The following is a 19,100-nucleotide window of genomic DNA, read 5'->3' on the forward strand; positions in this document are numbered from 1 at the left end:
GGGGGGGGTTTAGGGGCCACCCCCGGACCCTCCCCAGGCACATCCAGGAGGTGCTGGAGAGTTTTGGGGGTCCCGAGAGGGGTCTTGGGGAGGTTTTTGGGGTCCCGGGGAGGTTTTGGGATCCCGGAGAAATCTGGGGAGGTTTTTGGGGTCCCGGGAAGGATTTGGGGACCCCCTGTGACCCCCCCAGGCACATCCAGGAGCCCCCAGTGCAGCTCCTGGGGAGATTTTGGGGGTCCCGGGAGGATTTTTGGGGTCCCGGGGAGGTTCTGGGATCCCGGGGAGGATTTTTGGGGGTCCCGGAGAAATCTGGGGGTCTCGGGAAGGATTTGGGGACCCCCTGTGACCCCCCCAGGCACATCCAGGAGCCCCCAATGCAGCTCCTGGGGGAGTTTTTTTGGGGGTCCCGGGGAGGTTTTGGGATCCCGGAGAAATTTGGGAGGTTTTGGGGGTCCCGGGGAGATTTTGGGGACCCCCTGTGACCCCCCCCAGGCACATCCAGGGGGTGCCAGAAGCCCCCAATGCAGCTCCTGGGGAGTTTTTTGGGGGTCCCGGGGAGGTTTTGGGATCCCGGGGATATTTGGGGAGGTTTTGGGGGGTCCCGGGAAGGATTTGGGGACCCCCCGTGACCCCCCCAGGCACATCCAGGGGGTGCCAGGAGCCCCCAATGCAGCTCCTGGGGAGGTTTTTGGGGGTCCCGGGGAGGATTTTTGGGGGTCCTGGGGAGGTTTTTGGGGGTCCCGGGGAGGTTTTGGGATTCCGGAGAAATTTGGGGAGGTTTTGGGGGTCCCGGAAAGGATTTGGGGACCCCCTGTGACCCCTCCAGGCACATCCAGGAGCCCCCAATGCAGCTCTGGGGGAGGTTTTTGGGGGTCCCGGGGAGGATTTTTGGGGGTCCCGGGGAGGATTTTGGGGTCCCGGGGAGGTTTTGGGATCCCGGAGAAATCTGGGGAGGTTTTTGGGGGGTCCCGGAAAGGATTTGGGGACCCCCTGTGACCCCCCCAGGCACATCCAGGGGGTGCCAGAAGCCCCCAATGCAGCTCCTGGGGAGTTTTTTGGGGGTCCTGGGGAGGATTTTTGGGGGTCCCGGGGAGGTTTTGGGATCCCGGAGAAATTTGGGGAGGTTTTGGGGGTCCCGGGAGATTTTGGGGACCCCCTGTGACCCCCCCAGACACATCCAGGAGGTTCTGGAGCTGCGGGCGCGGCAGGACCGGGAGCTGCGGGAGCTGCACCGGAGGCTCCGAGCCCTCAAAGAGGCCCGGGGGGACCCCCAAAAATGGGGAGGGGGCGGCGGGACCCCCCCCCCAGCGAGCCTCGGGGGGTCCCCGCGGCGGCCTCGGGGGGCTCGGGCCAGAGGGCGGGGCCGGGGCGTGGCCCTGACAGGTTTGGGGGGGACAAAGGGGGGATTTGGGGGCAAAAAAAGGGATTTTGGGGGGGCAGAAAAGGGATTTTTGGGGAGAAAATGGGGGATTTTTGGGGTGGAAAGGGGAATTTTGGGGGGCAAAAAAGGGATTTTGGGGGTCTAAAAAGGGATTTTGGGGGCAAAAAAAGGGATTTTGGGGTGGAAAGTGGAATTTTGGGGGGCAAAAAAAGGGATTTTGGGGGGCAAAAAGGGGATTTTGGGGTCAAAAAAGGGATTTTGGGTGGGAAAAGGGGAATTTTGGGGGGCAAAAAGGGGATTTGGGGGGGCAAAAGGGAATTTTAGGGGGACAAAGAGGGGATTTTGGGGGGCAAAAAAGGGATTTTGGGTGGGAAAAGGGGAATTTTGGGGGGGCAAAAAAGGGATTGGGGGTCAAAAAGGAATTTTGGGGTGGAAAAGGGGGGATTTTGGGGTCCAAAAGAGAGGTTTTTGGGGTGGAAAGGTGAATTTTGGTGGGGCAAAAAAGGGATTTTGGGTGGGAAAAGGGGGAATTTTGGGGGGCAAAAGGGAATTTTAGGGGACAAAGAGGGGATTTTGGGGTCCAAAAAAGGGATTTTGGGGTGGAAAAGGGGAATTTTGGGGGGCAAAAAGGGGATTTTGGAGTCAAAAAAAGGGATTTTGGGGTGGAAAGGGGAATTTTGGGGGGCAAAAAGGGGATTTTGGGGTCAAAAAAGGGATTTTGGGGTGGAAAAGGGGGGATTTTGGGGTCCAAAAGAGAGATTTTGGGGGTGGAAAGGGGAATTTTGGGGGGCAAAAAAGGGATTTTGGGTGGGAAAAGGGGGAATTTTGGGGGGCAAAAGGGAATTTTAGGGGACAAAGAGGGGATTTTGGGGTCCAAAAAAGGATTTTGGGGTGCAAAAAAGGGATTTTGGGGGGGCAAAGAGGGGATTTTGGGGTCCAAAAGAGAGATTTTGGGATGGAAAGGGGAATTTTGGGGTGGAAAGGGGGGGATTTTGGGGTGGAAAGGGGGGAATTTTGGGGTGCAAAAGGGGGATTTTGGGGTGGGGAGGTGGGATCTGGGGTCAGAAGAGGCGTTTTTTGGGGTGCAGGGAGGGATTTTTGGGGGCGCGGGTGAACCCTGGCACCCTCCCCCCCCTTTTCCAACCTCCCCTCCCCCACCCGCAGAGGCCTCATCCCCCTCCCCGGGCCCCCCAAAACCCCCGGCCCCCAAAAAAAGGGGCTCTTCACCGACGACCTGCACCGGCTGGTGGACGAGTGGGTCCAGGACACGGCGAGGGCCCAGGTTGGGGGGGATTTTTGGGGGTCTGGGGGGAATTTTTGGGGGTCTGGGGGATTTTTTGGGGGTCTGGGGGGAATTTTTGGGGGGTCTGGGGGATTTTTTGGGGGTCTGGGGGGATTTTTTGGGAGTTTGGGGGGTTCTTTTGGGGGTCTGGGGGGGATTTTTGGGGGTCTGGGGGGATCTTTTGGGGGTCTGGGGGAATTTTTTGGGCGTCTGGGGGGATTTTTGGGGTTCTTTTGGGGGTCCGGGGGGATCTTTGGGGGTCTGGGGGGAATTTTGGGGGTCTGGGGGGTTCTTTTGGGGGTCTGGGGGGAATTTTTGGGGGTCTGGGGGGATCTTTTGGGGGTCTGGGGGAATTTTTTGGGCGTCTGGGGGGATATTTTTGGGGTTCTTTTGGGGGTCTGGGGGGATCTTTGGGGGTCTGGGGGGAATTTTGGGGGTCTGGGGAGATTTTTTGGGGGTCCGGGGGATTTTTTTGGGGTCTCAGGTGATTTTTGGGGGGTCTGGGGGGAATTTGAGGGTTTGGGGGGGGATTTTTTGGGGGGGAGCTGCACCTCATTTTTTGGGGGAGTTTTTGGGGGTTGGGGCTGCCCTTCCCCCCCTTTTTTATGGGTCTGGGGGGCGGGGGGGGGGTGAGGAAGGGGATCCCCCAAAACCTGAAGCCCCCTCCCCTATTTTTTTTTTTTAATTTTTTTTTTTTCCCCCCCCCCCCTCCCCCAGGCCACCTCCTCGTGGGTCTCCTCCCTGCGCGGCGCCCGCGGGACCCCCCGAAAATGGGGGAGCTGCCCCCCCCTCCCCCCCCCAAACCCGCCCTGCGTGGGGGGGGCAGCCCCCTCCCCCCCGGGGGCTGAGTGAGGGGGGGGGAGGGTCCCGACACCCTCACCCCTCCCCCCCCCAAAAAAAAAAAAAAAAACAAAAAAAAACCAAACCCAAATTTGGGTCAAAAACCCCAAAATTTGGGTCAATCTCCCCCCGAATTTTGGGTCCAAACCCCCCCAATTTTGGGTCAAAACCCCCCCAGTTTTGGGTCCAAACCCCCCAATTTTGGGTCAAAAACCCAAAATTTTGAGGCAAACCCCCCCAATTTTGAGGCAAAATCCCCCGATTTTGGGGTGAAACCCCCCCAATTTTGGGTCCAAACCCCCCAATTTTGAGTCAAAACCCCCGAATTTTGGGTCCAAACCCCCCAATTTTGGGTCAAACCCCCCCAATTTTGGGTCAAAACCCTCCCCCAATTTTGGGTCAAAACCCCCAATTTTGGGTCAATCCCCCCAATTTTGGGTCCAAACCCCCCAATTTTGGGGTGAAACCCCCCAATTTTGGGTCAAAACCCCAATTTTGAGTCAAACCCCCCAATTTTGAGTCAAACCCCCCAGTTTTGGGTCAATCCCCCCAATTTTGACTCAAACCCCTCAATTTTGGGTCAAACCCCCAATTTTGGTTCCAAACCCCCCAATTTTGGGTCAAACCCCCAATTTTGAGTCAAACCCCCCCAATTTTGGGTCAAACCCCCCAATTTTAGGTCAACCCCCACCAATTTTGGGTCAAAACCCCCCAATTTTGGGTTAAACCCCCCCAATTTTGAGTCAACCCCCCCAATTTTGGGTCAAAAACCCCAATTTTGGGTCAAAAACCCCAATTTGGGTCCAAACCCCCCAATTTTGGGTCAAAAACCCCAAATTTTGAGTCAACCCCCCCCAATTTTGCGTCAATCCCCCCAATTTTGGGTCAAAATCCCCTAATTTGAGTCCTAACCCCCCAATTTTGGGTCAAAAACCCCAATTTTAGGTCAACCCCCCCCAATTTTGAGTCAACCCCCCCAAATTTGGGTCAAAACCCCCAAATTTTGGGTCCAAACCCCAATTTTGACTCAAACCCCCAATTTTAGTCAAAACCCCCCAATTTTGGGTCCAAACCCCCCAATTTTGTGTCAAAAACCCCCTCAATTTTAAATCAAACCCCTCAATTTTGGGTCCAAACCCCCCAATTTTGGGTCAAACCCCCCAATTTTCACCCCCCAAAATCTCTTTGTTTCACCCCCCCAAACCCCCCCCTTGTTTTATCCCAAAATTCCAGCCCTTAAATCACCTCATTTCACCCCAAAATTATTATTTTTTTTTCTTTTTTGGGGTCACGTGGTGTGACCCTTATTCCTGGCCCCAAAATTTCTTATTTTTGCCCTAAAATTCCCTTTTTTTTTTTTTTTTTGCTGCTGGGCTGAACCCACATTTTAGCCTCAATTCACCCCCAAAATCCCCTTTTTAGGATACCAAACCTTCCCCATTTTTGACCCCAAATCCCCCCTTTTTTCCCCAAAAATCTCTGCATTTTTACCCCAAAATTCCCTTTTTTTTGGGTCATTCCCCCTTTGCAAGCTGCCCCCACTTTCTGGTGCCCCAAAATCCCCTCGTTTCACCCCCAAAATTCCCTTTTTTTGTCCCCTGCCCACCTCAATTTTCCACCCCAAAATTCCCTTTTTGGCCCTGTCCCCCTCTGCATGAGGTGACCCCATTTTTTACCCCCCAAATCACCCCAAAATTCCCTTTTTTTGTGGCCTTTCCCCCCGTCTTTTTCACACCACCTCAATGTGATGCCACTTTCTGGCCCCAAAATCACCTTTTTTCACCCCAACCCCCCTTTTTTTTTTTTTTTGGGGGCCTAGCTCCCCTTTTTTTTTTACCCTTCCCACAACATAACCCCCAAATCGCATCATTTTCACCCTAAAAATCTCTTTTAGGGCCTACCCTTCCCCCTCATGATATCACCCCAATTTCCAGCTCCAAAATCTCCTCATTTTACACCAAATTTTTTTTTTTTTTTTTTTTTGAGGCCTTGTCGCCCTTTTTATCCCCACACGAATCCACCCCAATTTTTAGCCCCCAAATGGCCTCGTTTTACCCCAAAACACAAACTGTTCAACCCAAACCTCTCGTTTATCCCCAAATTCCATTTTTTCCCCTCACAACTCTCCAGACCTCCCCTAAAATTCCCATTTTTTTCACCCAAATCCCCTCCCAGGCCTGGAATTTTCCCCCTCACGCGACCACAGCACAGCCTGTCCTGGATTTACTGGTGACCCATCCTCTCCATACTGGTCTTACTGGTGCAACAACCCCTCTCCCATTCCTCGACCCCTCCCCTCAGCCCATTTTTGGGTCATTTTGTCGTGTTGTTTTTTTTTTGGTTTTTTTTTTTTTCCTGCTCATCTACCTCACCCCTTCACCAAGCCAGCGAGGTTTCGGGGTGAATTCTCGGGTGTTCTGGTTCGAGAGGAGGGTGGGGAAGGCGTTTGGTTTTGCGGGGAAATTGTTAAAAAGCGCGAAAAGAAAAAAAAAAATTCTGAAAATTTAAGAAATAAAAGCGTGGCTGGTGAGCGCCACTCCCAAAATGGCGGCCGGATCGCCACACTCAAAATGGCGGCGGAAACGCCACACTCAAAATGGCGGCGGAAATCGCCACACTCAAAATGGCGGCGGAAATTGCCACACTCAAAATGGCGCCGCGCCCAAGATGGCGGCCCCGCCCCGACACCCAATGGGGGGGAGCGTTCCGTCCTTCTCAAAATGGCGCCCGCTCCCTTCCCAAGATGGCGGCGCGACGCGGCCAAAATGGCGCCCGGGCCCCGCCCTCTCCCTCCCCGTTTCCGCGTTTGAATAAAACTTTCCCGGGCGGCCCGGAGCGCGCAGAGGCCGCGGCGGCGGCGGCAGCACCGGGCGCGGGGCCGGTAGCGGCGGCGGCGACCGGGCTGAGGCGGCGGAGCGGCCGCGAGAAGCGCCAGGCCTTGCCGGGGCGGGCTGCGGCCTAGTCGGGAGGTGGCGGTGGGGGGGGCGCAGGCCTCGCGGCGTCCCGCAGGCCTCGAGGGGGGGTCCCGCCGGCCTTGAGGGGGTGTCGGGGGCTTTTAGGGGATCCTCAAAGCTTTTGGGGGGGGTCTCGAGGGTCTTTGAGGGGGTCTCGGGGACCCTAAAGCGCGGGGGGAGAGGGCGGCCGGGACCCCCACGGTCGCTGTGAGGGGACCCCGGGCCCTGCGGCCTTTTTGGGGGGTCCCCACACGCTGTAGGCCCCTGTGGGGCGGGGGAGACGCTGTGGGCGCGTTTTTGGGGGGCTCTGGACCCTATAAACCTTCGGAAAGGGGGGGGGTCCGAGAGGCCTGGTGACCCTCAGAGGAGTCTCCCAACATTTTTAGACCTTTTTGAGAGAGGATTTAGGCCCTCATAAATCCCTTAGGGGGATCCCAAGTCTCCACAGGCCCTTCTGGGGTGCCCCCGGCCTGTACTGGTTTTTTTTAGGGGGTTTTGCCCCCCAATTCCCCTCAGGGGCCTCCACGGGCCGCGTTTTGGGGGAGGCTTTGGGGGTGATTTTAGGGGAGCAGCAGAGAGTTTGAATTTTGGGGTTTTGTGGCTGTTTTGAAGGAGGGGTTTTAAGGGGGAGCTTCTGAGGGGTTTTTTTTTTTGAGAGTTTTTTGGGGTGTGTTGGGGTCTCTTTTGAGGTTGTTTTTGGGGGGTTTTGGGGCTGTTTTGAGACTGATTTGGGGATTTTTGAGGCTGATTTTAGGGAGGTTTTCAGGTTTTTTGAGGGTGATTTTGAGGGGTCCTTGAGGCTGTTTTTGGGGGAATTTTGAGGTTTTTCTGAGGCTGTTTTTGAGGGGCTTTGAGGTTATTTTGAGCCTGTTTTTGGGGGCTTTGAGGTTTTTCTGAGCCTGTTTTGGGGGGATTTGAGGGTTTTTTGGGGGGCTTTGAGTTTTTTTTGAGCCTGTTTTGGGGGGATTTGAGAGTTTTTTGAGCCTGTTTTTGGGGGAATTTTGAGGTTTTTTTGAACCTGTTTTTGGGGGGCTTTGAGGTTATTTTGAGCCTGTTTTTGGGGGGCTTTGAGGTTATTTTGAACCTGGTTTTGGGGGGATTTGAGGTTTTTTTGGGGGGCTTTGAGGTTATTTTGAACCTGTTTTTGGGGGGATTTGAGGTTATTTTGAACCTGTTTTTGGGGGGATTTGAGGTTATTTTGAACCTGTTTTTTGGGATTTTTTGAGGCAGGTTTTTTAGGGGGTGGATTTTTGGGGGTCTGGCGGGCAGCGCTCGGATGTCCCGGGCCGGGGGGGGGTCGCGGGGGTCCGTAGGGTCGGGGGTCGCCCCGGGGGCCCGGCCATGTCCTCGGTGCCCGTGTACTGCCTGTGCCGCCTGCCCTACGACGTGACCCGCTTCATGATCGAGTGCGACGGCTGCCAGGACTGGTTCCATGGCAGGTGCGACTGGGGGGCACTGGGAGGCACTGGGATGGGGCTGGGGGGCCACTGGGAGGCACTGGGATGGGGCTTGGGGGGACTGGGATGAGGCTGGGGGGCACTGGGAGACACTGGGATGGGGCTGGGGGGGCACTGGGATGGGGCTGGGGGGCGCTGGGAGGCAGTGGGATGGGGCTTGGGGGGACTGGGATGAGGCTGGGGGGCACTGGGAGACACTGGGATGGGGCTGGGGGGCACTGGGAGGCACTGGGGTGAGGCTGCGGGGGACTGGGATGGGGCTGGGGGGCGCTGGGAGACACTGGGATGAGGCTGGGGGGGACTGGGGGGCACTGGGATGGGGCTGGGATGGGGCTGGGAGGCGCTGGGATGAGGCTGGGGGGGACTGGGAGGTGCTGGGATGAGGCTGGGGGCACTGGGATGGGGCTGGGGGGCACTGGGAGACACTGGGATGAGGCTTGGGGGGACTGGGAGGCGCTGGGATGAGGCTGAGGGGCACTGGGAGGCACTGGGATGGGGCTGGGAGGCGCTGGGATGAGGCTGGGGGGGACTGGGAGGCACTGGGGTGAGGCTGGGGGGGACTGGGAGGCACTGGGGTGAGGCTGGGGGGGACTGGGACGGGGCTTGGGGGCACTGGGATGAGGCTGGGGGCACTGGGAGACACTGGGATGAGGCTGGGAGGCGCTGGGATGAGGCTGGGGGGCACTGGGATGGGGCTGGGGGGCACTGGAGACACTGGGATGGCACTGGGATGGGGCTGGGGGGCACTGGGATGAGGCTGGGGGGGACTGGGAGACACTGGGATGGCACTGGGATGGGGCTGGAGGGCACTGGGATGGGCTGGGGGCACTGGGAGGCACTGGGGTGAGGCTGGGGGGACTGGGAGACACTGGGATGGCACTGGGATGGGGCTGGGGGGCACTGGGCGGCACTGGGATGAGGCTGGGAGGCGCTGGGATGGGGCTGGGGGGCACTGGGAGGCGCTGGGATGAGGCTGGGGGGGACTGGGAGGCACTGGGATGGGGCTGGAGGGCACTGGGAGGCAGTGGGATGGGGCTTGGGGGACTGGGAGGCGCTGGGATGAGGCTGGGGGGCACTGGGAGACACTGGGATGGCACTGGGATGGGGCTGGGGAGCACTGGGAGGCACTGGGGTGAGGCTGCGGGGGACTGGGATGGGGGATGGGGGGCACTGGGAGGCACTGGGATGAGGCTGGGGGGGACTGGGAGGCACTGGGACCCGGCTGGGGGGGCCTGAGACTGGGATGGAGGGGACTGGGAGCACTGGGATCAGGGTTGGGGGCACTGGGGTCAGCTGAGGGGGACTGGGAGGCACTGGGACCCGACTGGAAGCACTGGGATGGGGCTGGGGAGGACTGGGAGGCACTGGGACGAGGCTGGGGGGGACTGGGACCATACTGGGGGGCCTGGGGAGCACTGGGACTGGGCTAGGAGGGACTGGGAGGTGACTGGGGGGTGTAGGGGTGGATGTGGGAGGTACTGGGAGAGGTCGGGAAGGTGTCTGGGGGGTACTGGGAGGGACTGGGAGGGACTGGGAGGCACAAAGACAGTTCTGGGGTGCGATGGGGGTTACTGGGGAGATGCCTGGGAGTTACTGGGAGGCACTGGGAGTTACTGGTGTGTCCCCCACAGCTGCGTGGGGGTGGAGGAGGAGGCGGCGGCCGAGATCGACCTGTACCACTGCCCCCAGTGCGCCGTGCTCAGGGGGCCTTCAGTCAGTGAGTGGCACTGGGAGGGACTGGGATGAACTGGAGGGACTGGGATGGGGCCCAGGCCGGGTGCAGGGCTCCCTGTGGATCCCCGTGTCCCTCCATTCCCAGTTCCCCAGGGGTTCTTCATTCCTGGCCCCATGGATCCCCCATTCCCTGTCCCCCACCCGTGTCCCCCTGTCCCTGTGTGTCCCTGATTGTCCCCGTGTCCCCACCGTGTCCCCACGGTGTCCCCACGGTGTCCTGATCGTGTCCCCGTGTCCCTGATTGTCCCCACCGTGTCCTCTTGTCCCTGGTTGTCCCCTTTTTGTCCCTGTATGTCCCCGCAGTGAAGTGGCCCCGGTTGTCCCCGATTGTGTCCCTGACTGTCACCCCGTGTCCCCAATTGTGTCCCCAATTGTGTCCCCGATTGTGTCCCCCCGTGTCCCCAATTGTGTCCCCGATTGTCCCCAATTGTCCCCAATTGTGTCCCCCCGTGTCCCCAATTGTGTCCCCCCCTGTCCCCGATTGTCCCCAATTGTGTCCCCGTGTCCCCAATTGTCCCCCCGTGTCCCCGCAGTGAAGCGGCGCCGATTGTCCCCGATTGTCCCCAATTGTGTCCCCAATTGTCCCCCCGTGTCCCCGCAGTGAAGCGGCCCCGATTGTCCCCAATTGTCCCCGATTGTCCCCAATTGTCCCCAATTGTCCCCCCGTGTCCCCGCAGTGAAGCGGGCGCCGTGGCCCCGCCAAGGCCCCCGAGCAGGACCCCGGGCGCCCGGCCCGCACCGGCAGCGCCCAATTCATCCGCGAGCTGCGGGGCCCGCACCTTCCCCAGGTGAGGGGTCAGGGCGATGGTCACTCCGGGTGATGGTCACTCCTGTGGGGTGCTGGTCATTCTGGGGTGATACTGGTCACTCTGAGGGGGTGCTGGTCACTCCTATGGGTGCACTGGTCACTCTGGGGAGTGTTAGTCACGACCAGGGATGCACTGGTCACTCTTTGGGTGTACTGGTCACTCCTGTGGGGGTGCTGGTCACTCTGGGGGTGCACTGGTCACTCTGGGGGTGCACTGGTCACTCCTGTGGGTGCACTGCTCACTGGGGGGGTGCTGGTCACTGTTTGGGGTGCCACTGGTCAATCTGGGGGTACACTGGTCACTCTGGGGGTGCACTGCTCACTCAGGGGGTGCTGGTCACCCTTTGGGGTGCTGGTCACTGTTTGGAGAGCACTGGTCACTCCTATGAGGTGCTGGTCACTCCTGGGGGGTGCTGCTCACCCCGGGTGGGTGTCAGTCCCTCCCGGTGGGTGTCAGTCCCTCCTGGGGGGTGTCTCTCACCCCTGGTGGGGGTCTCTCACCCCTGGTGGGGGTCTCTCACCCCTGGAGGGTGTCAGTCACCCCTGGGTGGGGTCTCTCAGCCCCGGTGGGTGTCGCTCCCCCCTGCCGGGTGTCTCTCACCCCTGGGGGGGGTCTCTCACCCCTGGTGGGGTCTCTCACCCCTGGAGGGTGTCTCTCACCCCTGGTGGGTGTCTCTCACCCCTGGAGGGTGTCAGTCACCCCTGGGTGGGGTCTCTCAGCCCCGGTGGGTGTCGCTCCCCCTGCCGGGTGTCTCTCACCCCTGGGGGGGGTCTCTCACCCCTGGTGGGGTCTCTCACCCCTGGAGGGTGTCTCTCACCCCTGGTGGGTGTCTCTCACCCCTGGTGGGTGTCTCTCACCCCTGGTGGGGGTCTCTCACCCCTGGGGGGGTCTCTCACCCCTGGTGGGTGTCAGTCACCCCTGGTGGGTGTCAGTCACCCCTGGTGGGGGTCTCTCACCCCTGGGGGGGTCTCTCACCCCTGGTGGGTGTCAGTCACCCCTGGTGGGGGTCTCTCACCCCTGGGGGGGTCTCTCACCCCTGGTGGGTGTCAGTCACCCCTGGTGGGTGTCAGTCACCCCTGGGGGGGGTCTCTCACCCCTGGAGGGTGTCAGTCACCCCTGGTGGGGGTCTCTCACCCCTGGTGGGTGTCAGTCACCCCTGGTGGGGGTCTCTCACCCCTGGTGGGTGTCAGTCACCCCTGGTGGGGGTCTCTCACCCCTGGGGGGGTCTCTCACCCCTGGTGGGGGTCTCTCACCCCTGGGGGGGGTCTCTCACCCCTGGAGGGTGTCAGTCACCCCTGGTGGGGGGTCCCTCACCCCTGGTGGGTGTCAGTCCCTCCCGGTGGGTGCCGCTCCCTCCTGGGGGGGGTTTCTCACCCCTGCCGGGTGTCCCTCACCCCTGGTGGGGGGTCTCTGAGCGCCGTCCCCCTCCCCAGCGCCGACGAGGTGCTGCTGCGGCCGAGCGGGGCTCAGCTGACCGTGGAGTACCTGGAGGAGAACAGCTTCAGCGTGCCCATCCTGGTGGGCCGGCACGAGGGGCTGGGCATGACCCTGCCGCCCCCCACCTTCACCCCCCGAGACGTCCTGCACCACGTCGGTCAGCCCCCCCGGGGGGGTTTGTGGGGTCCCCAGGGGTTTTGGGGGCGTTTTGGGGGGTCCTGGGGGCTTTTTGGGGAGTCCTGGAGGCTTTTTTGGGAAGTCCTGGGAGCTTGGGGGCGTTCTGGGGTTTTGAGGGGTCCTGGCGAGTCCTGGGGGCTTTTTTGGGGAGTTTTGGGGGCGTTTTGGGGGGGTCCCGAGGGGTTTTGAGGGGTCCTGGGGGGTCCTGGGGCTTTTTTGGGAGTCCTGGGGAGCTTTGGGGGCGTTCTGGGGGTTTTTGAGGGGTCCTGGGGGCTTTTTTGGGGAGTTTTGGGGGGTCCCGAGGCTTTTTGAGGGGTCCTGGGGGCTTTTTGGGGGGTTCTGGGGGGATTTTTGGGGATCTGGAGGGGTCCCGGGGGCGTTTTGGGGGGGGTCCTGGGGGTTTTGGGGGCGTTTTGGGGGGTCCTGGGGAGCTTTGGGGGCGTTCTGGGGGTTTTTGAGGGGTCCTGGGGAGTCCTGGGGCTTTTTTGGGGAGACCTGGGGAGTTTTGGGGGGGTCCCGAGGGTTTTTGAGGGGTCCTGGGGGCTTTTTTGGGGGGTTCTGGGGGATTCTTGGAGGGTCTGGAGGGGTCCCAGGGGTTTTGGGGGCGTCTGGAGGGTTCCCGGGAGCTTTTTGGGGGCGTCCCAGGGGTTTTTGGGGAGTTCTGGGGGCGTTTTTGGGGGTCCCGGGGGTTTTTGAGGGGTCCTGGGGAGTTTTGGGGGCGTTTTGGGGGGTCCTGGGGGGATTTTTGGGGGGTTCTGGGGGAATTTTTGGGGATCTGGAGTGGTCCCGGGGGCTTTTGGGGGGGGTCCTGGGGAGTTTTGGGACTTTTTGGGGGGTTCTGGGGGATTTTTGGGGAGTCTGAAGGGGTCCCGCAGGCTTTTTGGGGCTATTTTGGGGATTTTTTGGGGATTTTTTTTGGCTATTTTGGGGCTATTTTTGGGACGTTTTTGGGACATTTTTGGGGCTATTTTTGGGGCTATTTTTGGATATTTTAGAGCTATTTTTTGGGACGTTTTGGGGACATTTTCGGGACGTTTTTTGGGACATTTTTTCGGGGCCGTTTTTGGGCCGTTTTTGGGCTCGCAGGTGCAGACAGGGTGGGTGCCCGTGCTCGATGTGTGTCGCCAGGCCGAGCTCCGCATGCCCTGGCCGAGTTCGTGTCTTACCTGGGGGGGCCCCGGCGCGAGCGCGTCCTCAGCGTCACCGGCCTCGAGTTCTCGGACACGCGGTGGGTCCAGAGCTCCCAGTCCCGCCCAGTCCCTCCCAGTTCCCGCCCAGTTCCCGCCCAGGAACTCCAGTTCCCGCCCAGTCCCTCCCAGTTCCCGCCCAGTCCCTCCCAGTCCCTCCCAGTCCCGCCCAGTTCCCGCCCAGGAGCTCCAGTGCTCCCAGTTCCTTCCCAGTCCCTCCCAGTTCCTTCCCAGGAGCTCCAGTTCTCCCAGTTCCTTCCCAGTTCCTCTTAGAGCTCCGAGTCCCTCCCAGTCTCTCCCAGTTCCTTCCCAGTCTCTCTCAGTTCTCCCAGTTCCTTCCCAGTCTCTCCCAGTGCTCCCAGTTCCTTCCCAGTCCCTCCCAGTCTCTCCCAGTTCCCTCCCAGCGCTCCCAGTCACTTCCCAGTCCCTCTTAGAGCTCCGAGTCCTTCCCAGTGCTCCCAGTTCCTTCCCAGTAACTCCCAGTGCTCCCAGTCCCTCTCAGTTCTTTCCAGTTCCTTCCCAGTTCCTTCCCAGTGCCCCCCACTGCTCCCAGTTCCTTCCCAGTTCCTTCCCAGGAGCTCCCAGTTCCTTCATAGCTCCTTCCCAGTGCCCCCCAGGAGCTCCCAGTTCCTTCCCAGTCTCTCCAGTTCCTTCCCAGTGCCCCCCACTGCTCCAGTTCCTTCCCAGGCTCTCCCAGTCTCTCCCAGTTCCTTCCCAGTCCCTCCCAGTGCTCCCAGTCCCTCTCAGTTCTTTCAGGTCCTTTCCAGTAACTCCCAGTTCCTTCCCAGTGCCCCCCACTGCTCCCAGTTCCTTCCCAGTTCCTTCCAGTTCCTTCCCAGTTCCTTCCCAGTTCCTTCCAGTTCCTTCCCAGCTCTTCCCAGGAGCTCCCAGTTCCTTCCCAGTTCCTTCCCAGTGCCCCCCACTGCTCCCAGTTCCTTCCCAGGAGCTCCCAGTTCCTTCCCAGCTCCTTCCCAGGAGCTCCAGTTCCTTCATAGCTCCTTCCCAGTGCCCCCCAGTCTCTCCCAGTTCCTTCCCAGTCTCTCCCAGTTCCTTCCCAGTGCCCCCCACTGCTCCCCAGTTCCTTCCCAGGCTCTCCCAGTTCCTTCCCAGTCTCTCCCAGTTCCTTCCCAGTCCCTCCCGCATCCTTCCCCTCCCCACTGGGGCACCCCCTGCCCTCCGGAGCAGAGTCTGCACCCCCCTGACCTCCCCCCAATCCCATTTTTGGGGTCCCCCAGCCTGTCCAACCTGGTGCAGACCCCTCGGATCGTGAGGAAACTCTCGTGGGTGGAGAATCTGTGGCCGGGGGGAGTCGGCTCGGGAGAGGCCGAGCGTGCAGAAATTCTGCCTGATGGGGGCCAGGGACAGCTACAGCGACTTCCACATCGACTGCGGGGGCACCTCGGCCTGGCACCACGTGCTCCGGGTACGGGGAGGGGGATTTGGGGGGAGTTATGGGGTCCTAGAGGGGATTTGGGGGGATTTATGGGGTTTTGGGGGGGTTAAAGGGGAATTGGGGCTGGGGGGTTTTAGGCTACAGCGACTGCGGGGCACCTCGGCTTTGCCACCGTGTGCTCAGGGTATGGGGAGGGGGATTTGAGGGGAGTTATGGGGTTTTAGAGGGGAGTTAGGGGGTTTTAGAGGGGTTTTGGCGGGATTTATGAGGTTTTGGGGGGTTAAAGGGGATTTGGGGCTGGGGGTTTTGGGCTACAGCGACTGTGGGGGCACCTCGGCTTTGTCACCGTGTGCTCAGGGTATGGGGAGGGGTCCTAGAGGAGTTTTGGGGGCGTTTATGGGGTTTTAGAGGGGTTTTGAGGGGAGTTATGGGGTCCTAGAGGGGTTTTGGGGGGATTAGAGGGGATTTGGGGCTGGGGGTTTTGGGCTACAGCGACTTCCACATCAACTGCGGGGGCACCTCGGCCTGGCACCACGTGCTCCGGGTACGGGGAGGGGGATTTGGGGGGGGATTTGGGGGCAGTTATGGGGTCCTAGAGGGGTTTTGGGGGGTTAGAGGGGATTTTCAGGGCAATTGGGGCTGGGGTTTTGGGCTACAGCGATTTCCACATCGATTGTGGGGGCTCCTCGGGCTGGCACCTTGTTCTGGGGACATCCCTTACCTGTCCCAAATCACCTGCGTCATGTGTCAGCTGTCACCTGCCCCACACCCCCCTCACCTGTCCCAAACCCCACCTGTCACACCTGTGTCCCCAGGACAAACAGACTTTTTACCTGTCCCTCACCTGTACCACTGTGTCACTTCTCACCTGTCCCAAACCCCACCTGTCACACCTGTGTCCCCAGGGTGATCAAACCTTTCACCTGGCTCTCACCTGTCCCTCACCTGTGTCCCCAAGATGATCAGATCTTTTACCTGTCCCTCACCTGTGTCATTGTCCCACCTGTCACCTGTGCCCCCTGTGTCCCCAGGGTGATCAAACCTTTCACCTGTCCCTCACCTGTGTCCCCAGGGTGATCAAACCTTTCACCTGTGTCTCACCTGTGTCCCCAGGGTGAGCAGATCTTTTACCTGGCTCGTCCCTCTGCCGCCAACCTGGCTCTGTTCGAGGCCTGGAGCAGCTCCCGGAACCAGCCCGAGCTTTTCTTTGGGGACCAGGTGGATCGGTGCTTCCGGTGCCACCTGCGCCAGGGCCAGACCCTCTTCATCCCCACAGGTGAGGGCACACCTGGGCACACCCCCCACAGAGCCCAAACGCACCCCCGGTGTCACCTGTGTCACCTGTGCCCACCCCCGGTGTCACCTGTGTCACCTGTGCCAGGGTCAGACACCCCCAGTGTCACCTGTGCCCACCCCAGGTGTCACCTGTGTCACCTGTGCCAGGGTCAGACACCCCCAGTGTCACCTGTGCCCACCCCCGGTGTCACCTGTGTCACCTGTGCCAGGATCAGACACCCTCAGTGTCACCTGTGCCCACCCCCGGTGTCACCTGTGTCACCTGTGCCCACCCCCGGTGTCACCTGTGTCACCTGTGCCAGGGTCAGACCCCCCCCAGTGTCACCTGTGCCCACCCCCGGTGTCACCTGTGTCACCTGTGCCCACCCCCGGTGTCACCTGTGCCCACCCCCGGTGTCACCTGTGCCATCACAGGTGAGGGCACACCTGGGCACACCCTCGGTGTCACCTGTGCAAGGGACAGAGCCCAAATGTGCTCCCAGTGCCTCTGAGTGTCCCCTCCCAGTGCTCCCAGTGCTCCCAGTTCCCCTGTCCCCCATTCCCAGTTCCCCCAGTTCCCCCAGTGCTCCCAGTTCCCCAGTCCCCCATTCCCAGTTCTCCCAGTGTTCCCAGTCCCCCCAGTTTCCCTGCCCCCCATTCCCAGTTCCCCCAGTGCTCCCAGTTCCCCAGTCCCCCATTCCCAGTTCTCCAGTTTCCCTGTCCCCCCATTCCAGTGCTCCAATTCTCCCAGTTTCCTTGTCCCCCCAGTTCCCCAGTTCCCCCATTCCCAGTTTCCCAGTCCTCCCCGTTTCCCCGTTCACAGTGTTCCCAGTTCTCCCAGTTTCCGTGTCCCCAGTCCCCCCAGTCCCCCCAGTTTCCCCCAGTTCTCCCAGTTTCCGTGTCCCCCATTCCCAGTTTCCCCCAGTTCTCCAGTTTCCGTGTCCCCAGTCCCCCCAGTCCCCCCAGTGTTCCCAGTTCTCCCAGTTTCCGTGTCCCCCAGTGTTCCCAGTTTCCCCCAGTTCTCCCAGTTCGTTTCCGTGTCCCCCATTCCCAGTTTCCCCCAGTTCTCCCAGTTTCCGTGTCCCCAGTGTTCCCAGTCCCCCCCAGTTTCCCCCAGTTCTCCCAGTTTCCGTGTCCCCCAGTGTTCCCAGTTTCCCCCAGTTCTCCCAGTTCGTTTCCGTGTCCCCCAGTGTTCCCAGTTTCCCCCAGTTCTCCCAGTTTCCGTGTCCCCAGTCCCCCCAGTCCCCCCAGTTTCCCCAGTTCTCCCAGTTTCCGTGCCCCCAGTGTTCCCAGTCCCCCCAGTTTCCCCCAGTTCTCCCAGTTTCCGTGCCCCCCATTCCCAGTTTCCCCCAGTTCTCCCAGTTTCCGTGTCCCCAGTCCCCCCAGTTTCCCCCAGTTCTCCCAGTTTCCGTGTTTCCCCAGTGTTCCCAGTCCCCCAGTTTCCCCCAGTTCTCCCAGTTTCCGTGTTCCAGTTCCCCCCAGTTCTCCCAGTTCGTTTCCGTGTCCCAGTCCCCCCAGTGTTCCCAGTTCCCCCAGTTCTCCCAGTTGGTCTCCGTGTCCCAGGCTGGATCCACGCCGTGCTGACCCCCGTGGACTCTCTGGCCTTTGGGGGGCTCTTCCTGCACAGCCTCAACATCGGCATGCAGCTCCGGTGGGCGGGGGCTGGGGGGATTTGGGGGGAGTCTGGGGGGGTCTAGGGGGGGATATGGGGGGTCTGGGGGGGATTTGGGGGGGATTTGGAGGGGATTTGGGGGGGCTGGGGGGAGACGGGGGGGGTCTAGGGGGGGATTTGGGGCGGTTTTGGGGGGGATTTGGGGGCTTGGGGGGATTTGGGGAGGCTTTGGGGGGTCTAGGGGGGGCTTTGGGGGCTTTAGGGGGGATTTGGGGGGTCAGGGGGGGATTTGGAGGGTCTGGGGGGAGTCCGGGGGGGGCTTTGGGGCGGATTTGGGGCGGTTTTGGGGGGCTTGGGGGGGCCTGGGGGGAGTCTAGGGGGGGGGCTTTGAGGGGTCTAGGGGGGGATTTGGGGGAACTGGGGGGGGCTTGGGGGGCACTGGGCGAGTTTAGGGGGGTCTGGGGGGAATTTGGGGGCGATTTGGGGGGTCTGGGGGGGATTTGGGGGGTCAGGGGGGGACTGGGGGGAGTCTAGGGGGGGGCTTTGAGGGGTCTAGGGGGGGATTTGGGGGAACTGGGGGAGTCTAGGGGGGGATTTGGGGCGGCTTTGGGGGGGATTTGGGGGAGTCTAGGGGGGATTTGGGGGGCTTTGGGGGGCACTGGGGCGAGTTTAGGGGGGGTCTGGGGGGGATTTGGGGGGTCTGGGGGGGATTTGGGGGGGCTGGGAGAGTCCTGGGGGGGGGTCGGGGGGGATTTGGGGAGGCTTTGGGGGTTTAGGGGGGATTTGGGGGGGCTTGGGAGGGGACTGGGGGGAGTCTAGGGGGGGCTTTGGGGGCTTTAGGGGGGATTTGGGGGGGATTTGGAGGGTCTGGGGGGGATTTGGGGGGGCTGGGAGGAGTCTGGGGGGGGTCTGGGGGGGCCTTGGGGGGTCTGGGGGGAATTTTGGGGGATATGGGGGGGTCTAGGGGGGGGCTTGTGGGGGATTTGGGGGGAATTTGGGGGGTCTAGGGAGGGATTTGGGGGGGATTTGGGGGAGTTTAGGGGCGGCTTGGGGGGGATTTTGGGGGCTTTGGGGGGGTTTGGGGTTTTTGGGGGGGGATTTGGGGAGAGTTTGGGGGGTCTTTGTGGGGTCTTTGGGGAGTTTAGGGGGGATCTGGGGGAAATTCAGGAATATTTGAGTCCCTTCAATCCTTTTTTGGGGTTTTTATGGAATTTAGGAATATTTGAGTTCCTTCCAATCCATTTTTTGGGATTTTATGGAATTTAGGAATATTTTAAATCCCTTCAATCCGTTTTTGGGGTTTTATGGAATTTTAGGATATTTTAAATCCCTTCAATCCGTTTTTGGGATTTTATGGAATTTAGGAATATTTTAAATCCCTTCAATCCGTTTTTGGATTTTAGGAAATTCAGGAATATTTTAAATCCCTTCAATCCGTTTTTGGGGTTTTTATGGAATTTAGGAATATTTTGAGTTCCTTCAATCCATTTTTGGGATTTTATGGAATTTAGGAATATTTTAAATCCCTTCAATCCGTTTTTTGGGTTTTTATGGAATTTTAA

The 19,100-nt window shown here is 60.2% G+C and overlaps 1 protein-coding gene across 1 annotated transcript; it reads left to right on the forward strand.

Moving 5' to 3' along the window:
- Positions 1-6,258: 6,258 nt before the first annotated feature.
- On the forward strand, positions 6,259-17,577 carry PHF8 (PHD finger protein 8; the record flags this gene model as incomplete). Its single annotated transcript, XM_088155054.1, is given in 11 exon segments — positions 6,259-7,896; positions 9,546-9,635; positions 10,331-10,418; positions 10,420-10,436; positions 11,891-12,069; positions 13,168-13,212; positions 13,215-13,299; positions 14,494-14,560; positions 14,562-14,681; positions 15,765-15,927; positions 17,490-17,577. Coding segments are annotated over 11 exon segments (1,040 nt in total), but the record flags the coding sequence as incomplete, so codon positions are not given.
- Between the last annotated feature and the right edge of the window lie 1,523 nt (positions 17,578-19,100).

This window comes from Sturnus vulgaris, chromosome 34, assembly GCF_052056855.1.
Source record: "Sturnus vulgaris isolate bStuVul1 chromosome 34, bStuVul1.hap1, whole genome shotgun sequence".
Lineage (NCBI taxonomy): Eukaryota > Metazoa > Chordata > Aves > Passeriformes > Sturnidae > Sturnus > Sturnus vulgaris.